Source organism: Chelonia mydas, chromosome 2, assembly GCF_015237465.2.
Source record: "Chelonia mydas isolate rCheMyd1 chromosome 2, rCheMyd1.pri.v2, whole genome shotgun sequence".
NCBI classification, from domain to species: Eukaryota; Metazoa; Chordata; order Testudines; family Cheloniidae; genus Chelonia; species Chelonia mydas.
Window position 1 is genome coordinate 203,334,764 of NC_057850.1, and position 21,190 is coordinate 203,355,953.

At 42.0% G+C, this 21,190-nt stretch overlaps 1 protein-coding gene across 5 annotated transcripts in view; it reads left to right on the forward strand.

Moving 5' to 3' along the window:
- Positions 1–12,778: 12,778 nt before the first annotated feature.
- The window catches only part of RAPGEF5 (Rap guanine nucleotide exchange factor 5), a 216,142-nt gene continuing 207,730 nt past the window's right edge, over positions 12,779–21,190 (forward strand). For 2 of the 5 annotated variants that reach the window (XM_037890563.2, XM_043541062.1), the window contains exon 1: positions 12,780–13,330. In XM_037890563.2, the coding sequence (XP_037746491.1) occupies positions 13,142–13,330 (189 nt within the window). In that variant the 5' untranslated portion in view covers positions 12,780–13,141. Of the gene's footprint in view, positions 13,331–21,190 lie in introns of all 5 variants that reach the window. The other 3 variants (XM_037890560.2, XM_037890561.2, XM_043541063.1) reach the window with 2 other exon arrangements.

Below are 21,190 nucleotides of genomic sequence, written 5' to 3' on the forward strand. Positions count from 1 at the left end.
ATCCATTGAAATGTATTGCAACAACTTGGGACTTAAGCTTCACTAAAACCAATATAACCCCCGGAGGGTTTGCCGTTTGCTTGTGAGCCCATCAATCTTTCCTTACAGATCCAAGGGGGCTCATCTAACTACAATCCCAGTTGCAGCAAGGACTCCAGGACAAAAACTGCCCTGTACCCTTCTGATTGGAGCACTGGTTTTGGATTCAATTACTATATCTACAAGAACCCAGCTGTTCAAAAGGTAATCAACGGAAAGCTGGGTAAGGTCTCCAGAGACATCTTGAACTAATCAAAAGCCAAAGACTTTTCTCTAAGGGAACAGGGAATAACCGATATAGAAGCAGCACTAAAGTTTGGCAGAGTTGAATGGAGTACTCCAAGGGAAATGAGAATTTGATTAGAGCTCTAAGCTTATATTCCATCATCTCAAGGCCCTGCAGTTGATAAGGGGAAACAAAGTCCCTGTTTACTGTTTCTGTGGATTTTGGAGAAAACATCAGGCCAGAGATTAAGAACGGAGAGACCCTTATCATGACAGAGTCAATGCTTGATCCTGTCTTTCTTGGAAGTATCTGTTCCCATCAAGAGGATGGAAATGATGAATGGATCTGCATAACCTACCGCTACAGTTTGGAGTAGGCGCCACAGCCTCACCCTTAGTGCTTCCTAAGAGATTTTTACTATGTCACTGCCCTGTGCATGCTCTCTTCTAATCCGCTGCTGGATTCCTTTGTCTGTGACAATGAGCCCATCATGTACCAGACAGCCAACATTTATGCTTCCCTTCCCTTGCCAAAGTTTTTGAAAATACCTATCATTTGGTGCAACTCAGTTCATTCCAAAGGCAGTGTTGGCTCCTCAAAGTACTTTTATAAACCCCAAGGATAAGTGTTCCCAGGCAGGTGTAAATAACAGTGTCCATATAGGACTGTCTCCATCAGAATAAGGGAAATTGCCCTATCTCGTCCTTCAGTTTAGTGGCAGAACTTTTAACAAGGGCTCCCAGAAGCCTTCTGTACCACATTATTGTGTTAAGTTTCAAGACATATCCAAGAATAGGATTTGAATGCTGAAACTGAAACAAACTTTAGGGGTAGCTGGGGAATTGTTAACTGTTAATGCTAGGATTATCAATTTCTCCACACAGACCGGTAAAGTTAATTATATTAAGCCCTCTGGATCAGTTAAAGTGCAGAACTATATATAACTGGTACCTTTTAAAGAACTTTAATTTCTAAATGTTGTCTTTTGCTTAGATTTTGGTCAGAAGTCATTAGTATGCTGAACCATATGCTAAAGGAATGATTTATTCTTTCCCTTCTATTTTGCTTACTGGCAAGGGCCATGAACTATGATTGTGAATGTTCTTGCTTTGCCCAGCTAGTGTGACTGATGGCTAGATGGGGAGTTTTAATAGTTTGGCTGCATAAACAGATCACCTTCTCTTTGCTTCCAGACTAAAGATATGATTTATGGCATCACAATAGAGAAAAAGGACAAATGGGTGGGGGAGAAAGGTTTGGTTCTGGCCAAAACTTCTGAACTTTGAGTTAGCTGCTATTGCTCTTCTCTACTGGATCTTATTTTTCTGTGATGGAGCTAAAAGAATGCACGGCCTGTATGATTTATTAATGTGCATTATTGATATCTGGGATGAGGAATGTGAAACTCATGTATCATACAAATGTAGCTGAGAGATTTGTTAACTTTGGCTGAAGTTATTCAAACACTTCTTTTGTCACAGATCCAGCAGTGATTGCAATTGATACACTGTCAATTACAACTTCATACAGTGCTTGTGAAATCAATGCAACTTTTGTTAAAAATAATAAACATCTTAGTATATGGATTTGTATTATGGTGCTTTTTCTGAGAGGGGATTCAATACCGTGTATAGAACAAGAAAAGCAAATGAAACATCTGCATGGATGGCTCCTGCATCTGGTCTGCTGGTCTATCCAGCAGAGCTGTATTGCTGTCGGTTTCGGTCTCCTGCAGTGGCTGACTAGCAGCTGTGGAACAGACTGTCACAGCCAGGGGCATTGGCCCCTTTAAAGGAAGGTGGGGACAGCCCCACCTGGGCCATAATTGACTAGCTGCTTTCCAGCCTAAGGGGGTGGGACGAAGGTGGCTCAGGGGATCGCTTAATAGACATCCGGGCCACATCAAAGCACTGATAGAGCAATCTGGGGGGTGTGGACAGATTCTCACAGAAGCATTGAGCCAGGATCAGCAGGAGGCTGGGTACTCCAGGGGAATCAGGCTGTGGGTCCAGTGCTCTATACTGGAGATAGGAAGGATGCAAGGAATCGACCCTGGCAGGAGCTGAGAATGATACTCCAGAGGAGCCAGGCTGGAGGCTGAGTGCTTCTATCTTAGAGCCAGAATGACACTCAAAATTGTCTGAACCTTGACTATTTCTGGAGACCACTGGATAAACCATCTGGGTGCAATGTGAAACATTTAGTATTTTTAGACTGCTAACTTGAAGGAAAGCTGTCTTGCCAACATCCTAATGTTCATAATCAAATTTGATAAAATGAGGGGTTTAGTAACTCCAGGAGGTGTGCCCTGTTCTGACTTGTCAGGGCATTCCAGGGAAGGGAGAGACTCAGTCCATAATCCTTTACAAGGAGTTTTTCAAACTTTGTTTCCCTGGCCATACCATCACCACTTCAGGAGCTGTATGACTGAGGCCTAAGCTCCTTCCTGTTTAGGCCAGCCAGCCATTGACAAGCTGGAGGAAACTAACAACACCAGCAACATCAAGACTCATTGCATGCAGGCCAGATTAGCCTATCGATCTTCAACCAGAAGATCAGGTAGCTAGTGAATGACCAACAGATCCCCAAAGACCATCTTCTGTGGCAAATACCTTTCTAGAAAAACTGAGAATCGGATCTGAGACATTCAAATGGCCACTTAAGTTTTTTTCTCTCATTTTTAAGTCTTTGTTTTTGTTCTATGTTTTCACCACCAAGCGTGGTGAAGTGAATGTGTGACTGAGCAGCAGACCCATATGAGGACGGTGCTCAAGAAAATAGTAGAACTTTGTTAAACCTCTTGCTGCCTTGAAGAGGTCAAAGGTTTATGAATCAAAGAAAAAAAGGTATATTTAACCACAAACTGTATTATCTTTGACCTGAAAATCTTTGTTAAAGGTAGCAAGGTGGATTTCTTAAGTTGTTTTCACAAATGGTATTGCAACATCTTGTGTGACTCAAGATACTAGCAATTTTCCTTCATTTTCTATCATCTAACCACTAAAATCTAGGCAGGCAGCCACAACTAATATTAGAGCTGTAATTCAAAAATTAGCTTTAGCTTGGGATTTATTAGTTTAGTCCAAACCCTTTTCCTGGAATATACATATAGATTAAATTGGCATTGATAGTACCCTGTTTAAGCTGTTTTCAAAACAGATTGCTACCTCCCCAAATTGTTCGATCAAGTATATATAGGAATAATCCATTTGATTTTAACCTAATTCAATTAGTCTGATTTGATATTACCCTATTTTAATTTGATCTGTTATGTTAAGTTAGAAATGATTTAATGATATCTGTGTAATTTTTAATTACAGTTGTTAAGAGTTAACAATTGTTTGATGTGTCTCAATTGTGCTCACACTTCTGTGGAAGCTCTTGCATGAAAAGTCCCAGCAAATGGGCATTTCTTGGGGATTCAATAGGGGGGATGATGACAGTGTTGTGGTGACAGCACTCCCTCTTTTCAGACGGGCAAGGGGAGACCCACCACATGTCCCTTTTATAGTAAGATCTAGGGAAGTGATCTGAACCCATAGTGAATTAAGTCTGATGCCATTAACGGATTTTGCATGCATGTTGATGGGGTATGACTGAGTGCTTGTACTTAGGTGCATGTGCATTTCCCATTGCCCTGTTTCAAGACTTTGGCTGCGGTCATGTGACCTTGAGTCCCCACACTCTGCTGAAATGTACATGCACCTAAGGGACCAACACTCTGTTGAATGTGGCTATGACTAGAAAAACAAACATAGTTAGCATGAACGCTGTAGCTTTTGTAGTCAAAGTTTCTATTGAATGACAAGGGAGCACTCTCTATACAACCTGATACCTATAACTTTGCATAGGTGGTCTATCACTTTATTTAAAACATAATTGCAGAAAACAGCAAAGGCCCAGATCCACAAAGGGATTTGTTATGACCTCAGTGTCACAAAACTTAGAAAATCACAGAACAACAATGCACTGAACAAATTCTGAGTGAAGAGCCTAGGTTCCTATATAAAGAATAGGGAGAAATAGGTGCCTTAGCATGTGACCCACATAAGGCAGCGTGTGTGCTAAGCCCCTCCCCTCTCACAGAGAAAGGTATCTAAGTCTGGGCTGCAAGGAGATGCCTATCTCTGCTTGTGATCCATGAACTCACTACAGGGCTCCATCTGGTAGGTGTGCTTAGAGGCCTCCTTATTCCACACAAAACACTTTAGATGGTGGTGAGGAGAGTAGGTGCAGGGGAATGACCTCCCTTGTAACTAGGGTTGGATGAATTAGATTTTTAACAGTAAATATTGGTGAACATCAATTTCACTGTACACACATATTGAGTGAAAAAAATTTCCATTGATAATCAAAATTCACAGATAAGCAGCATTACCTTACCTGAGAACTTACTAGAATTCAGTTTAAGGATATTTACTTTGTATTAGGGCTGTCGATTGATCACAGTTGACTCAAAAAGATTAACTGTGATTTAAAAAATTAATGACAATTAATTGCAGTTTTAATCGCACTGTTAAACAATAGAATACCAATTGAAATTTATTAGCTATTTTTGGATGTTTTTCTACATTTTCAAATATATTGATTTAAATTGAAACACAGAATACAAAGTGTACAGTGCTCACTTTATATTATTTTTATTACAAATATTTACACTGTAAAAATGATGAACAAAATAAATAGTATTTTTCAATTCACCTCATACAAGTGTCATAATGCAATCTCTTTATCGTGAAAGTGCAACATACAAATGTAGATTTTTGTTGTTGTTACATAACTGCACTCCAAAACAAAACAATATAAAACTTTAGAGTCTACAAGTCCATCCAGTCCTCCTCCTTATTCAAATCACTAAGACAAACAAGTTTGTTTACATTTACGGAAGATAATGCTGGCCACTTCCTATTTACAATGTCATCTGAAAGTGAGAACAGGCATTCACGTGGCACTTTTGTAGCCAGTATTGCAAGGTATTTACATACTAGATACGTTAAACATTCGTATGACCTCTCATGCTTCAGCTACTATTCCAGAGGACATGCTTCCATGCTGATGACGCTCATTAAAAAAATAATGCGATAATTAAATTTTGACTGAACTCCTTGGGGGAGAATTGTATGTCTCCTGCTCTGTTTTACCTGCATTCTGCCATGTATTTCATGTTATAGTAGTCTCGGACGATGACCCAGCACATATTGTTTGTTTTAAAAACACTTTCACTTCAGATTTGACAAAACGCAAAGAAAGTACCAATGTGAGATTTCTAAAGATAGCTACAGCACCCAACCCAAGGTTTAAGAATCTGAAGTGCCTTCCAAAATCTGAGAGGGACAATGTGTGGAGCATGCTTTCAGAAGTCTTAAAAGATACCCCATAACTTCCCAAAACTGAAAATTTAAATCAATAAACATTTAAAAAAAATTAAACTCGCAGAGTTGTGCAAAATTGTGGGATTTAAACTGATAAAAATAAAAAAATGCTAAAAATAAACACCAATATTATCTGAAGTTGTAAAAAAATAAAAATGGAATTGTGCCAAGCCTACTTCTAACTTTTAGCCCGCTGGTTAGAGTACTTACCCAGGATGTGGGACACTGCTGATTCAAGAATCCTCCAACCCTGCCTGATGAGGGGAAGATTTAAATAAGCATCTACCATCTTTCAGGTGAGTGCCCTAATTACTGGGCTATGACGTAATTCTCATGCTTTGTCCTAATGAATATTTAATTAAAGTGGAACAACATCAGTAGGAGAGGTTGAGGGAGACCCACATCAGAACTCATAGTTGAGTGGTTAGAGCACTCAATTTATAGGTGGCTGATCACTGCTCAAATCCCATCTCCTCATCAGGTAGAGTAGTGCTGTCTTATATCTTGGGTAAGTACCCTAACCACACGGCTCAAGGAGTGCCCCTCCTCTAGGGCTGTTTTTGTGTGATGTTGGGTGGCCTCTCAGTATACCTACTGCGCTGGAGCCCACAGATAGAGAAGATAGGTGTTCGCCTTGCTCTCCTCCCCTGACTTGTGGATCACACGAGGGATTAGGCAAGAGATAGGTGTCCGGATGCTTAGAGTGAGGTAATAACGCACATGCCGACCAAGCATCGGTGCCTAGGGAAATTTTACAGTGGAAATTTAGGTGCTGAGTGAGTTTAGACCCTTACAGAGTAAGGCGGCAACTGAGTGGGAGTTTTGTGGATCACATTAGCACCTAAAAATGGGACTTAGGTGTCTAAATCTGGGGGTTAGGCCACAAAGTACCTCTGTGGATGTGGGCCACAGTAACTTCTTTTAAAACTTTCTTCCACTCCCTCTTAAAGACTAGTCCTGTAGTCCTTACACAGGTAAAACGTACAGTGAAGTCCTGGAAGGACTGCTGGATTGGGACCTTAGGACTTGTCTACACACAGTTTTTGTATTGCTAAATTATGTTGGCTTATGAATTGATACAGTTAAAGAAGAACAAACCCCCGAGTGTGGACACAATTATACCAGTATAAAGGTGCTTATCAGTAGCCATACTGCAGTAGTATGAATGTATACTGCAGTTACACTGGTATAAAGGTACTTATATCAGTAGCTATACTGGCATAAGCACCTTTATACTGGTATAACTGTGTCTACACAAGGGGTTGTACTGATTTATCTGTATTGGTAGAAAATCATGCCTCTGGCTGAAATAGTTAAATTGATACAGCTACTGTGTAGACCAGGCCTTAGTCTCTTTTAAATTTCCTAATAGATTTTAGTTTCCTTTCTAGTATGAGCCTCAGGTTTGCCACTCAATAGCTGCAGTAGTAAGTAGTAGGAAGTAACCAAGTATAATTGTATGAAGAAAAACTTGTTTTAAAACATTTTATTAGAAACAAGATTTTGTGAGATGGATTAATATTTAAAATCCTAGTATTTCTGGCAATAAATTCACATTTATTTGATTTCCCTCCCCCCTCCAGTTTCTCACATAGTTAGAATGAAAATAATTAATTGATACTAATATACCTGGAAATGGTTTGTCAGTGTAGATACAGTCAATACTGACAACAGAAAATATTCAGCAGGTGGTATCATGTAATATCCTGCATATAACAGACGATATGAGGCCCAGTTCTGCTCCCATTAGGCCAGGGTGACCAGATGTCCCGATTTTATAGGGACAGTCCCGATATTTGGGGCTTTTTCTTATATAGGCTCCTATTACCCCCCACCCCCACCCCGATTTTTCACACTTGCTATCTGGTCACCCTAGCTTCTATATAGATAAGGAGGGCTTCAAAAGGAGCAGCAGCAGATCTGTATGCAATTTTTACTAATAACAAACATTAACAGAAGAAAAAAGTTATTCAATGAAATTTGAATGTGTATGTATACCACAGTTCTAAGAATCCTAACTTCCATATTTGTAAATGTTTAACAGTTATGGAGGGAAAGATAAGTAAACTCACAGGTCAGGTAGGGGAAATTTATTTTAAAGGCACAAATGGCCTAATTCACATTCCCTTTCAGTGAGAACTGGGCACTGAGATTTTCAAAGGCACAACTGGCCCTTGCAATCTCTTAAATAAATGTACATATGAAATGACTCTGGATTTTTGATTACAGCTATCATGACAGTTACTGATTCCAGGATTTTTTTTTTAAATGTAAGGCTATTAATCACTTGTCATTCTGAAATTTGTGTGTAGTTAAAAATACACAATGAACTAATGTCACTGAGGATCATAACCACTTCAGAGTGTAATCCTGGAGCGTAAGGGAAAGAACAATAGTTCAATGACAAAATTGTTTGGACAAGAGAGGGCCAGACAGGCAGTGAGAGCTATAAGAGTTTTAATTTCCCAGAGGAGTCATAAGGATCCACTCTTCCTAGTATGTGAAAAAGACAAATATAATTAAAGAGTTGCCAGGTTCATTAGCTCTGGCAATTCATGGTTACCACAGCATGTGCATTGTTCCTGTTATTTTGTTATAGTTATGTTGTTCCAAAACAATGCATGTGACTTTTAACTGTATTTACATTAGTTTTGCCCCTTTCATCATGAATGATCCAGTGACTCTTTAAAAATGACTAAATGACAGTAAGAGCTGCATTAAGATTTAAGATTCCAAACTCTCCTCTGGAAGAGCAATAATTCTGACTCCAGTAATAACACTGATAGAAACCTACTAGCCCACCAAGTGCACTTTGGGGTGTCTTAGTCTGAAGTGTTAGAACCAACAGCAGAGAGTGTTTCCTGATCCCACTCATGAGGGGTGGGAGGCAATCTGACCATCCATTTGAAGATATCTTGGTCTTTGGAAAGAAGGTCTCCCAAAGATCTGAGAGGGTGAAGCAGGGCAGCTCTATGTGCAGTGTAGAACTAAAAGAGGCATGTTTGCTGCCTTGTTCAGCTGGTAAGGTGAGGAGGTTTGAAGGTCATGAAGAGAGAAAATTAATAGCAGGAGCTTCAGTATTTGCAATTATTTCAAAGGCATATGAGCCAATGAAGTAACTTGAAACAGTGAAGCTGAAATAAAATGTGTGAATAGACCCCAACTCAATTAGGAAGAATGGCATCTTATGATCTCATCTTCAACCGAGCCCCTAAAGGATATTTTTTGTGTATTACAAATCCACAACTATGGTCAATGCTGTAAATAGATAATTTTCTAAAGCACAACAAATAAAGTAAAAATAAAAATAAAAAATTTTAAAAAAATGAAATCCCACTCAATGATTAGACGAGAAAAAGCTACCACCCCAAAAGACTTATCTAAGTTGAACCACTGACGGCAGAATAGAGCATCAACAGCAATCAAAGTGAGTCTTATGGTTTTGTTTCAGAGTTAGACATATACACTGAGATTTTCAAAGCAGACCATTGACTTTCATGGAAGATGTATTGCTAAATCCCCTGGACTCCTTTTAAAATCTCAATAATAATGGATAAAAAAAAGGCATTGTCGTGGTGTATACTGGCCTTTTGAAGCTAGAGGGTGAAGTCTCAGGGGCCAGACTACCCCATTCCAGGCATACTGGGGATGACAGAAGACCCAAGGAAAGATAGAGGCAGATGCTGAGAGAAATGAAACTGGAGTAACAGTTAGCATCTGAAAAATGCCCAGGCTGCTATTCTCTTTAGGGCCCAGGACCAGGAGTCTTGTAGTGTAGAACAGGGCACCTCTCTTTCTCAGCCAACCAAAATGAGTTCTGGGAAGGAGGCCAGCATACGACCTGCTGGTTCCCTCATAAGAGAGACTACGCTGTCAGACCCCTAAGTGTTGTTGTTATACCAACCTAACTGGCAATATAGACACCACTATGTTGACAGGAGGGTTTCTTCCATTGGCATAGCTACTGCATCTCATGGAGGTGGAGTACCTACGCTGATGGAAGAAGTTCTACTGTCAGCATGGGTAGTGTCTTCACTAAGCGCTACAGACAAGCCCAAGATAATAGCAGGAAGAGAACTACTTGCTTGCCTGACTCCTCTAGGTCAGGGAGAATGAGATGGACCTCTGCTCCATTAGGAATGCCTGGGAGAGTGAAAGGAATATGGTTGTGCAGATTTATTGCTGTTGCAAGTTTTCCTCTATTTTGAGAGAATTTGCTGCCAGTCTGGGCAGAGCTGAGTGCAAGCTGTTTAAATGGCAGCTAGGAGAAGCTGGCTCAGGGACACTGCCTGTTACAGGCATGTTCAGTGGCTCCCCAATGCCTATTTCTGTTACTGAAACTTCTGTACAATAATTCTTCATTTTTATAGAGGTGCATACCAAAGAGGTATATGTTAATTATAGTATTTATTGATTATCCTAACAGCATCAGAAAGCCAGAACATTTTAAGTCTCAAATTAATGTTTATTATGCTTTGTCAGGAAGAGTCCAATTCAAGATAATTGTGTTTTGCAATTTTTCTATCTATTTACGTAACTGATGAAATGCACTCAGGCATGAAGCATCTTGGATTATTTTATGGCATTTCTTTTTATTGTGATACAGAGTTAAAGAAAACAAACACATTCAAAATAGCTAAAACTTCTAATCCTCCAAGTCCCTGGTCCTACATATGCAAAAGTCCAGTTGACTTAAATGGGCTCAAAACTTCATTTTGTGCAATCTTCAAGAATATGGGAGCTGGCCTGTAGGTGACAGGACAATACCTGTGAGTTCAGGTGCCATATTCCTTGGCTAGGGCTCTGGAAAGGCAATGGAATCATCAAAGTTAGAGATGAAGTAAGAGATGACCTATTTGGTTATCCAGTCCATCTCCAAGCAGTATTGTTTCCCAAAGTACATTTTCCAGGCGTTTGTCGGTCTAGTTTAAGTGTTCCAAGCAATGCTTTACTTAGGAGACTCTTCATAGGTTTATATGTCCCTGTTGACATTTTTCTTCCTGAGCTTTGACCTAAATTTACCTTTTCTTAATCTAATCCCATTGCTTCTAGCTATTGCTTCTATTGTATTATTCAAATGACAGTAATGCAGTTTGATAAAGTGTTGATGAATTATTTAATGTGATACACAGGAGTATAACTAGAAGTAAAGTAGTAATTACAGTAGTTATAATTACAGTAGTGCCTAGAGACTTGGACAGAGATCAGAGCCCTATCGTGCAGAACAGAAACAAGGGATCCATGATACCTTTGGGTGCAGATTCACCTCTCCTCATATCACAGTGTGAGTGTGACAACCTGCAGCAAGTAATCCTAGCACCAGTCAATACAGCTATCCCTAACACAGTGAAGGGCAGTTGGACTGCAATGCAGATGAGGGAGAAAAAGTACAGTTCTGAAGAACACAATACAACACATAAAATGGAACACTTAGTCATTCCTCATGTCTGCTGATTGTAGGGCAGCATTGCCTAAAACAAACTGCGGACTTGCCTACACTACAGGTTATGTCGGTATAACTTATGTCGCTCTAGGGTGTGAATAATCCACCCCCGAGTGATTTAAATTACATTGACCTAAGTGCCAGTGCGGGCAGCACTATGTTGGCTACTGCCTCTCAGGGAGGTGTTTTTATTATGACAAAAGGAGATCCCTCTCCTGTTGGCAGAGTCTTCACCAGATGTGCTAAAGTGGCACAGCTGCATCGGCGCAGCTACGCCATTGTAGTGCTTCTAGTGTAGCCTAGCCCTTAGTGTATATCCCCTTAGTGTAGCTCTTGCCAGCTTCAGGGGCAGAGTTAATGTCGCCAGATAGGGCTGGTGTGTGCCTTATATTTCCTGATTTTTCAGAGGTTTAACTATAGGCACCTTCATTGTTTGGCAGGGCACAAGGCACCGATGGTCAGCCTTAACTCTGAGCTTTGGGTGACAAATAAGAAGAGCCACCCTTTATCTCAAACACTTTGCACTCTAACTAGACAAGATGGATAAGGGGAATGAGAAAGCAATTGAGACACATAGATTGAATAACATGACCAAGCTCATGTGAGAAGTCTGGTCCGGAACTGAAACAAAATTTCCTGAGTTCCAGCCTTAATCACAAGACTATCTTGCCTGTCTACGGTTAGAGCAAGTAAATTGGCATATGATATCATGGGTTCTTTTCCCACTTCTGCCAGTGACTGGTGCCTCAGTTTCCCTGGACTTAATTCCTTTTTACAGGATATAAATCCAAATGAAGTCAATGATTGACTCATATAGGGGAAGTTTAACTCATATTTGTAAAATTTATACATTTATATTTGTAAAAAAAAAAATACCTCCCTCCCTAAATTTCTGTGAGGCTTAATTCATTAATGTTTGTAAAGTGTATTGAGATTTGGGGATTGAAAATCACCATAGCAGAGCAAAATACTCAGACCGCATTTCATCGGGACTCCTTACTTCCTAAAGCCCTGTCTATGCTAGGATTATGTTGCTAATCTTTCCCACCATTGTCACCACAGTTTCAGCTCCACCAGTGGGTGTAATGGGCGTGTGTGAGCACAGACAAAGACTCCAGGCTGCTGCTACTGGAGTTTTAAGCACTATGTCATCCAAGCCTGCTCAGAGCAGGTGAAGATGACATGGCGAGAGCTGTGTGAATAACTGATTTTTCAGTTTGTTAGCCAAATTAAAAAAAACAAGTTTTAAATTGACCCAAAATGAAAATTTTTAGGCAAAACAAAAAAGTCTAAAAAATTGCATTTTGGGTCAACCAAAATGGTTTGATTGACCTGAAACAAAATGGGTGTGTTTAATTTTCAAGTGTGGGGTGGCTGAGTTTTTTGTTTGGTCTTTGTTTTAATAAAATGGAAGTCAGGTTCAACACCAAAAATCATTTTGAAGATGTCACAACAGAACATGGAGGCCTTTTTTTGGGAGGGTGGGGGGGGGGATTTTGTTTTCTTCTTTTCATTGAAGCAATGGATTGGTCAACCCACATCTGCCTTTTGCAGCTGGGCAGGAGGAAGGGGTCTTGGCTGAAAACTTTTGCCCAGCTCCCTAGCCATGGGGCTGCCGCTGGTCCCTTGTCTCCACTACCATCCCCCCCGTTGGAATTGCAGCCGTGCTGGTTAACCAGGAAACCGATTGCGTACGACAGGAGGCGGTGGGTGGGCGCTGACAGCCAAGGAGTTAACAGGACTTTATTCCGATTGCTCCCCGCACCTCCTCCACCCTACCACTCACCTGCGCTTTGTCACTGCCAGAGCCACTGAGCGGGCAGGGAGCAGCGTCCCCAGGGGAGGCGCAGGGAGAAGGGAAGGGTGGAGAGAGCGCGGCGCGGGAGCATTTCCTGCACCTGTGGGATGACTCAGCGGGCCCCTCGGCCCCCCAGCCCCGCGCCCAGCGCAGAGGTGCGCGCCGCCGGCGGGCAGGGGAGCCGCGAGTGACAGCGGGGAGCGCCGCGCTCGCTCCGCGGAGGGGCGCGCGTGGGGAGCCAGCGCCGGCCGGAGGGCTGCGGGATGGCCGTGGGCTCCGGCAAGATGCAGCCCCCGTGCGACAGCGCGGAGCCCGCCCTGAGCCGCAGGCCGAGCGCCCGGCACCACGAGCCGCAGCAGCAAGTGCAGCTGCGGCAGAAGCTGAGGGAGCTGCCGGCGCGGCTGCGGAGCGGGCTCACGCTGCGGAGGAAGAACCCCGCCGCCGGGGGCCGGGTGAGTGAGTGAGTGACCCGCTGGCCCTGCCCTGCAGCAGCAGCGGCTCCCCCCCCAATCCCCGCTGACAGCTCCGGGAGACCAGTGGCCTCGGCCCCACGCCCTGCGGAGGGGAGTTCCCAGGAACTGCCCCTTTCCGCCCCCGTGCACAAGGGGGTCGGCTCGACTCCCTGGCTTGTGCTCGCCCGGGCAGGAGGGGGTGGGGCTCTCCCGTGAGTCACCAGTGCGGGAGTCCTGCTCCTACCTAGAGAGCTCGGTGCCTTCTCCGGCTCCAGCAATAACCGCCTGCCTCTGTGATCTATAGGGAAGTCGGGTTTGCTGCATGCTTGAATGGCAGGGGCTGTGTTCAAATGCTGGGCCAGGTCTGGGTGTCTTGGTTCGTTCTGCCCCAGGCTGGCATAAGCCCCGCCAACGATGCCCTGGTAGGGGGGCTTTCTAGCTAGCACATTAGTCAGTGAGCCCCGGAGTAGTGCTTCATGGATGCACAACAAGCAGGAATTACTCGGGAAGTTATAAGCAGCTCTGGCTGGGAAATGGTTTTTCCCACCCTGTAGCATTTCAAGATATCAAAATGTTTCCTGTTAGGACCAAACAGGCCTTTTGAAATTTCTTGCAAAAAAAACCCAAGTGGGGTGGGGGGAGAGAGACACCTACTCCAGAATAGCTTATAGGCCAGTGGTTAGAGCACTTATCGGAGACTCAGGTTCAATCCCCTGGTCTGAATCAGTGCTTTACTCACCAACTTATTGACTACTGTTGGCCTGGGTCTCTCTCCTGGAGCAGAGTAACAGCCCTGTTAGTCTGTATTCGCAAAAAGAAAAGGAGTACTTGTGGCACCTTAGAGACTAACCATGTTATTTGAGCATAAGCTTTCGTGAGCTACTCACGAAAGCTTATGCTCAAATAAATTGGTTAGATTCTAAGGTGCCATAAGTACTCCTTTTCTTTCTCCTGGAGCAGAAATTCCATCCTGGACCCGAGAAACCCTTCCTGAAGAAAGTTTTGTCAAAACGGGTAAATTTCTGTGAAAAGTTTTGGCTTCAACCAATCAGCATGTTCTGACAACTGCGCTTTGTTGAGAATTTCTGGCCAGTTCTAGATATAAGGCACTTCTGTGGCACCGTAACAAGATCTCAAAGCACAATAATGAATTTTCACATTCCTAATTTAGTCTTTATTAATTTGTAAAATAAGGATTTATTCCCATTTTGCAGATTGGGCCATCAAAGCACAGAAAAGCTAAAATTATTTTCTGAGGTTCACTTAGTGAGTAAGTGACAGAGCCAGAAATGTAACCAAAAATTCCCAGTCGTGTTCCGCCAACTAGACCATACTCTTCTCAGTGCTAGTGGCACAGCAGGTGCTAATTCAAGTCTGTTTATAAGACCCTAATGATACAAGCTAATACAGATGGGTGGGGAGCTCCACACATGTGCAGAGGTTTGCCTGCATGGATCAGTGTGGAGGAGTGGGCTTAAATCGGTATACTTTATTATTGGATTTACTCATTATCTGGTATGTATTTTAAAACAAACACTATAGCTAAGAAGTGCTGGGACTAGTTAGACATATAGCTATTCATGCAAATCTTCATATTTTTATCTTGTTTTCCTCTAATATGGAAAACTTGCAAAAATGTATCAAAAGGACACTGCTAAGGTGTTCCAAACAGTTTTTAGAAAGTAATTTCTAATAATTTCTTGGAAGATTTGAAGCTCAAGTCTTTTACATTTCAGCTGTTCTTGTCCTCTTTCACATATACTCAAGGGCAAATAAGGGGTGGGGAATAATGACATTCTCTAAGGGTATGTCTGCACTGTTCTTAACTCAGGTTAGCTAATTTGGGTTAAAATAGTAGTGTAGACATGGTACCAATTTGGGTTTGCAGCTTGAGTTCAACCCAAGGTCCCCTACAGGCTTTAGGTTAGGGTGCTAACCTGAGTTAAAGTGAGTTGCTGTGTCTTCATTGGTATTTTAACCAAAGTTAGCTAAACTGAGAACACACACACTTTTTTTTTTTTTTTTTGTTCCGTGTAGATCTACCATGAGACACTACCCACACTCTGCTCATTCATGAAACTACAATGAGATTCCACCCACAGCAGATTATGGAAATCTGTTAACATGATTTCCCTTTTATAAATCTTGTGTTCTTTAATCAAGCTTTAAATAGTTAACAACATGAACACTTACACTGTAAATATTTGGGCATCTGAGTTGCCCATCTGTTTTCTCACGGGGGTTTTATTTCACGTCTCTCAGCTATTGTTTCATGCTGTCTCTAGACTCCATACCATCTAGCCCCAAACTGGCTGCTTTGACTCCTGCACATACTCATGTACAGCAGAAATATACCACAAAAGAGGATATGACACTTAGTTGTCATGTCATCAATACCTTCGCATCACAGAACAAATGCCCGATTGCTATCTCCTTTGATTCACCTTGCAGTTTTTCTTGAGCTGTCTATCTTTGTAGAAGAGAGTGGGAGCTGTGGATTTTGGGAGTTCAGGACCCTAAACAACCCCACAGATCTCTGGGATCTGCATGGAATGAGTTCATGCTGCAAGAAGAGTTGCTGCTGCACTGTATGCAGGATGGCTCCAGCAGGAGCCATGTGGCCAGTGCTTGGGTTCTCCTGATCCCATGCAGTAGTAGTGCTCACTGTTGGGTTATCTGTCTGAAAATTTCTGGGCTCTGGGGGATAGTGTTGTTGAGGAGCAAGATAGTGCCATTCTTCCATTTCACCAGGACTCTATGGGTGTGTCTACACTGCAGCTAGCAGTTAGCCTCCCAGCTTGCATACACAGACTCGCACTAGTGTGCTAAAAATAGCAATTTGGATGCTGCTGTTTGGGCGGTAGCTCAGACTCTTAAGCCTACTTGATCCCAGGTCTGAGCTTGGATGGCTATCCTAAGTCTCTGCTGGAGCTGCAGTGTCCACAATGCTAGCCTGAACCCTGCTATCGTGAGCCTGTCTACCCTGGTTCAGATATTTGTAGTGTAGACATACCCTATGAAGCTCCACCCCAAGCAGTTTCAGCAAAGTGACAAGAAAGATCCTAAAAAGGTGTTATTTACACATGCCTCCTTCTGTATAGAAAAGGGATAGCTATATGTCTGGTGTACGGGACTTCCTCTGTATGTGAATCCGTAGGGAAAAATCCAGCTTCATCAGGTTTAAGCAGGTGCATTGCTACTAATTCGTTCTTAGGGTATGTCTACAGCATTTGGGGGCATGCCTCTGAGCCTTGGTAGACAGATATGATAGGTCTGCTCAAGCTGGTGTGCAAAAAATAAACAGTATGGCCCCAGCGGCACAGGCAGCAGCTAGGATTAGCCACCTGAGTTTATACTTAAGGTTGGGTGGGCTTGTACTAAGGTGGCCATCCCTAAGCATGCCATGTCACCAGGCATGCCCATTCTGCTGCTGTTAGTATGCTTTCTCGAGCAGAGCTGTCGTGTGTCTCTCTGCCTGCACGTGGAAGCACGCTTCCAGCTGCTGTGTAGGCATATCCTTCGTATTAGGTGAAACTGTTCTCAAGTGAACTCTGACTCACTGAAATCCCTTTTTGTTTGTTGTTTACTTTTCTAGGATGGCATCCTGTCACACTGAATAGGGCATAGGACTGGGAGTCATGAGACCTGTGTTCTGTTCCTGGCTCTGACACTGACTTGCTATGTGACTTAAGGCAAATCACTTAATTTCTCTCTGAGTTTCCCTGTATATAAAATGGGGATAATGATACATAACCATGCTTTGCGATCTAACAATGATAAAGCACAGTATAAGTGCTAAGGCTTTTGCAGTTTTTTTAAGGTTGCATATCAGTAAGTGCTGCTGGAATTTTCTTTAATTAGAAAAAAAGAAGCATTTGGGGTAGAGAGAAATGTATAAAGAATGGCATAAACTCTGCAAACAGATATAAGAAAAAAAGTCAGTATTTTCATCTCTTTGATCTGTCAGTCTTGTCAGTGCCCCATTTAGGCAACAGAATATTCAAGGACTAATTCCAAACTTCCAGTCTGTGACAGGAATGACTAAGAACTGCCTTACAATTACTTTGCATATGGTGATATAAAATATGCATGTTTCCCGCAGTTCAGTGGAGCAAAAAACTGGACTATATATTTCTGACCTGTGTTGATTCTCTATAACCAGGTTTTCCCTAATTTCAGAGACTGGTAGAATTTAGAGCTGAAAGAAAAGGCCTACTAGAACAAGGCTTGGAAAGGCTCAATAACCATTTCTGGACTGCAGATGTTAGTGTTTCATATGCAAATCTGGTAAACAACTAGGCCAAAGTAGAGCAGACTGATTCTAGATAAACTTTTCTTTAATCTAGATGGTAGTGAAAAGAGTTTTCTTTGGTCAGAGGAACCCACAACTGCATTTTGCTGATATTTTGCTCCACTGGACCCAGAGGAGCCTCTCTGGGTATGTCTACACAGCAGTTAGATACCAGTGGTTGGCCCATGTTCGCTGACTCAGGCTCACGGGGCTCGGGCTAAGAGGCTGTTTAATTGTGCTGTAGATGTTTGGGCTCGGGCTACAGCCCGAGCTCTGGAACCCTCCCTGGTTGCGAGGTCCCAGAGCTCAGGCTCCAGCCTGAGCCCGAATGTCTATGTCACAATAAGACAGCCCCTTATCCCAAGCCTTGTGAGCCTGAGTCAGCTGACATGGGCCTGCTGCAGATGTTTAATTGCAGTGTACACATACCTTCTGAGGCCAGTAATGTTTCTTTAGACCCAGGGCCTCTGAGAATGTGTTTTATCCATCCGAAGATCTCTGGGGACTGTGAAGTCCCCTAAAGGACTAGAGGAAACAAAAAATTCAAGTAATCTCTTTTTTGACTTAAAGCAAGTCGAGAAAGACATGGTTCCTAGTTCAGATATGTACAGGTCAGCTCTGACCTCCTCTTTCTGCATTCAGGTAATAGGGCTGATCCTCAGCAAAATCCAGGCCCCTACTGGTCCCTCTAAGAGCACTGAATTATTTACACTCAAGGAGAACACTGAATAGGGAAGAATGGAAGAAGTGATCATTTTAAAAAATATGGAACGTTGAAAGGTAATCCTTCCTCTCAACTTCTGAGTGCATCCTGTCTTCTCCGTTCAATGTTCCAGGTCCCAGTCCTACAACCACCTGGGAATGGAAATAACTTTACTTTCATTAATGTTGACTGTAGTCAATAGGGCTACTTGTGTGAGTAAAGTCATTTTTATGCCTGTTTGCAAGATCTGGCTCTGGGGGATTTCTGTTAGTTTTGGGGGCAGAGACTGTACTTATTTGTACCTTGTAAAGCACAGTCACATTGTTGGCACTTCAAATAAAAGTGTTGTTGGATACCCCGCTTCCGCCCCCCGGGAAAAGGAAAGAAAATTTGAGTTTTGTGCATAGGTGCTAGAACTGGAGGTGAGGGGGGTGCTGCCACGCCACTGGCTTGAAGTTCTTTCCATCATATACAGCGATTACAGTTTGGTTTAATGCCTCTCAGCACCCCAACTATATGAATTGTTTCAGCACCCTGGGCTTTTTGTTCTTCATTTTAGTTGAAAAGAGGCACCCAAGAAAGAACGTGGTGTGTGTTCTGCACCGTCTTCCATTCAGGAGGCAGTTCTCTATTGCACAGTTTGTATTTGTTAATGTGTAGAGCTTCCATTGCATTCAGGTTGTGTTATGTTCCTGGAAGTGCAGAACATACAGTACAGATTGTGGATCAGAGAGGAGAGGAAGAGCTTTGCCCTAAATATTTTACAGTTATAAACACTATTGGCTGTGTTTAGATAATTGACTTTATTGTTTTTCTGTATGAGAGCGTTAATGAAGGGTGTAAGGTACAGTATTCTGTTCCCTGGAAAAACACTGAAATCAATTTATAAAATAAAATACTGGACTATCATTGTGGGTGATGTAACTGTCATCATTATAGAGGGGGAATGACTAATACTGGTGGCACTTGCTTTAAATCCTGAATTTTACTGACTTTGAAGTTCCATTTAGTAACTTCAAGCAGCGTTCATCTTAGCAGGTATTATTATGTGACTAAAAATATATACTGCTGAATTTTTCCTATAATAATTGGCTTATTATATACGCCTACCAGATGTTTCATCGTATCTTTTAATTTGGCAGTGCTGTAACTGGTGACACATGAGATGCTGAGTAATGATTAAGACATTGGTGGGATGGTGACCACAATAGCTCCTGGGAAACTGAATCTCCAACTGCCAGATGCTGGGACTGGACAACAGGGGATGGATCATTGGAATATTGCCCTGTTCTGTTCATTCCATCTGAAGCATCCAGCACTGACCTATGTCAGAGGCAGGATGCTGGGCTAGATGGAGCACTTGTCTGATCCAGTAGGCCATTCTTATGTAACTTCAGTGTCTATATTTTTGGTGTTTTGTTTTTTTTAATACAAACTGTTTCAAAGTGAGTGACAAAACTGGGAATATTTATAATAATCATGTGTCATATTGTTGTGTGGGAAACATTGACTGGCTGTAATACATAAATACAGTAGAACCTTGCTAAGTAACCAGTCTGGAAGCTGGGGTTATTGGAAGGGTTCCTTCCCTTAGTCATGGAGTGGTTCCACAGCTACCTTCACAGTTGCTATTTTAATCCTGAGACTGCCATAGGCTCAATAGCCATAATGTGCCCTCTCCAATTAGCAATAGAACCTCCAGCATCACCTCTGCCCTGTCCCTTGTCTAGCCATACCATATCCCCACCTGAACTGGTGCTGAGCAGACCAAAATACGGGGAAGCACAAAGGCAGCCTAAACCCACTTTTGTTCTCCCCACCCAAAGAATCTGACTCAGGCTGCACATGCCTCTCAGTGAATTTGACCTCTTCATTTTTTTTTTAAAGCAGATTTCTTTTACCTTGCAGTATTAACAACACCTTCGCTTAGTAAAACTGAAAGAATGCTACAAATGTATTTACTTTTTGCATTTGTCTCTGATTGGATGATAAAATAATATAGTCACTTTCATTTTTCTTTTAGCATCTGTTTCTAATTGACATCACCTACAGGTTCTCATGCAGTGCTGCAGTGTTTGGTTTGGAAACCCACCAGGGAAATGCTTGTATAAGAACAAAAGATCTCTTTCCATTGAAATTAAAAAGAAAGTAACAAAAGAATTTCCATTGGCCTTAACTTTTGTATGATCCTGTTGGGTGTTTTTGTTCAAATCTGAGCTGTGTCCCTTAAACTACATTTCTCAAAATAAATGAACTAAGTCTGCTTTGTGGAGTAGTATGATCGATTTTTTTTTTTAAATTTGTTTACTTCCAAGTGCACAACTCTTGTTAATTCATGGTAGATTTCTCAGATGCTGGTGTGAATGTCGCAAAAAATGCCGTAGAATCTTGCTCAAACTGTGCTGTACTCATCAAGTATTGGGTGCTAATGTTTTCAGCAGGAAGTGCCATAGTAATTCTGTATCTTGAGGAAATTACACATCGAGATGTACATTTTTGTGCTAATGATAATGTTGAAAATAGGAGGCAATAACTTTTTTAAAAAGTGGAGCAGAATATGCCACCTTTCTTTACTGAACAGATGGAAACTCCTGTAAAGAAACAAAAGTTTTTCCCCACACTAATGCTAGCCTATCATAATTAAAATGATATTCACATACAAGGAACCAGTTTGTTTATTGTTTATGGAAAATCGTTTCCATACCTTTTAAATGCCTTATATTTTCCTTGGCTGGATTGTTCATTGCAAATTTAGTTTGAATGAGTTTGAATTAAAGATAAGGATGTAGATTAGTTATCATTAGAGATTTACTGCACCAGTCAGCATGAGTTGCCTGAAACAACAGATGAAGTTGAATTTGCACCC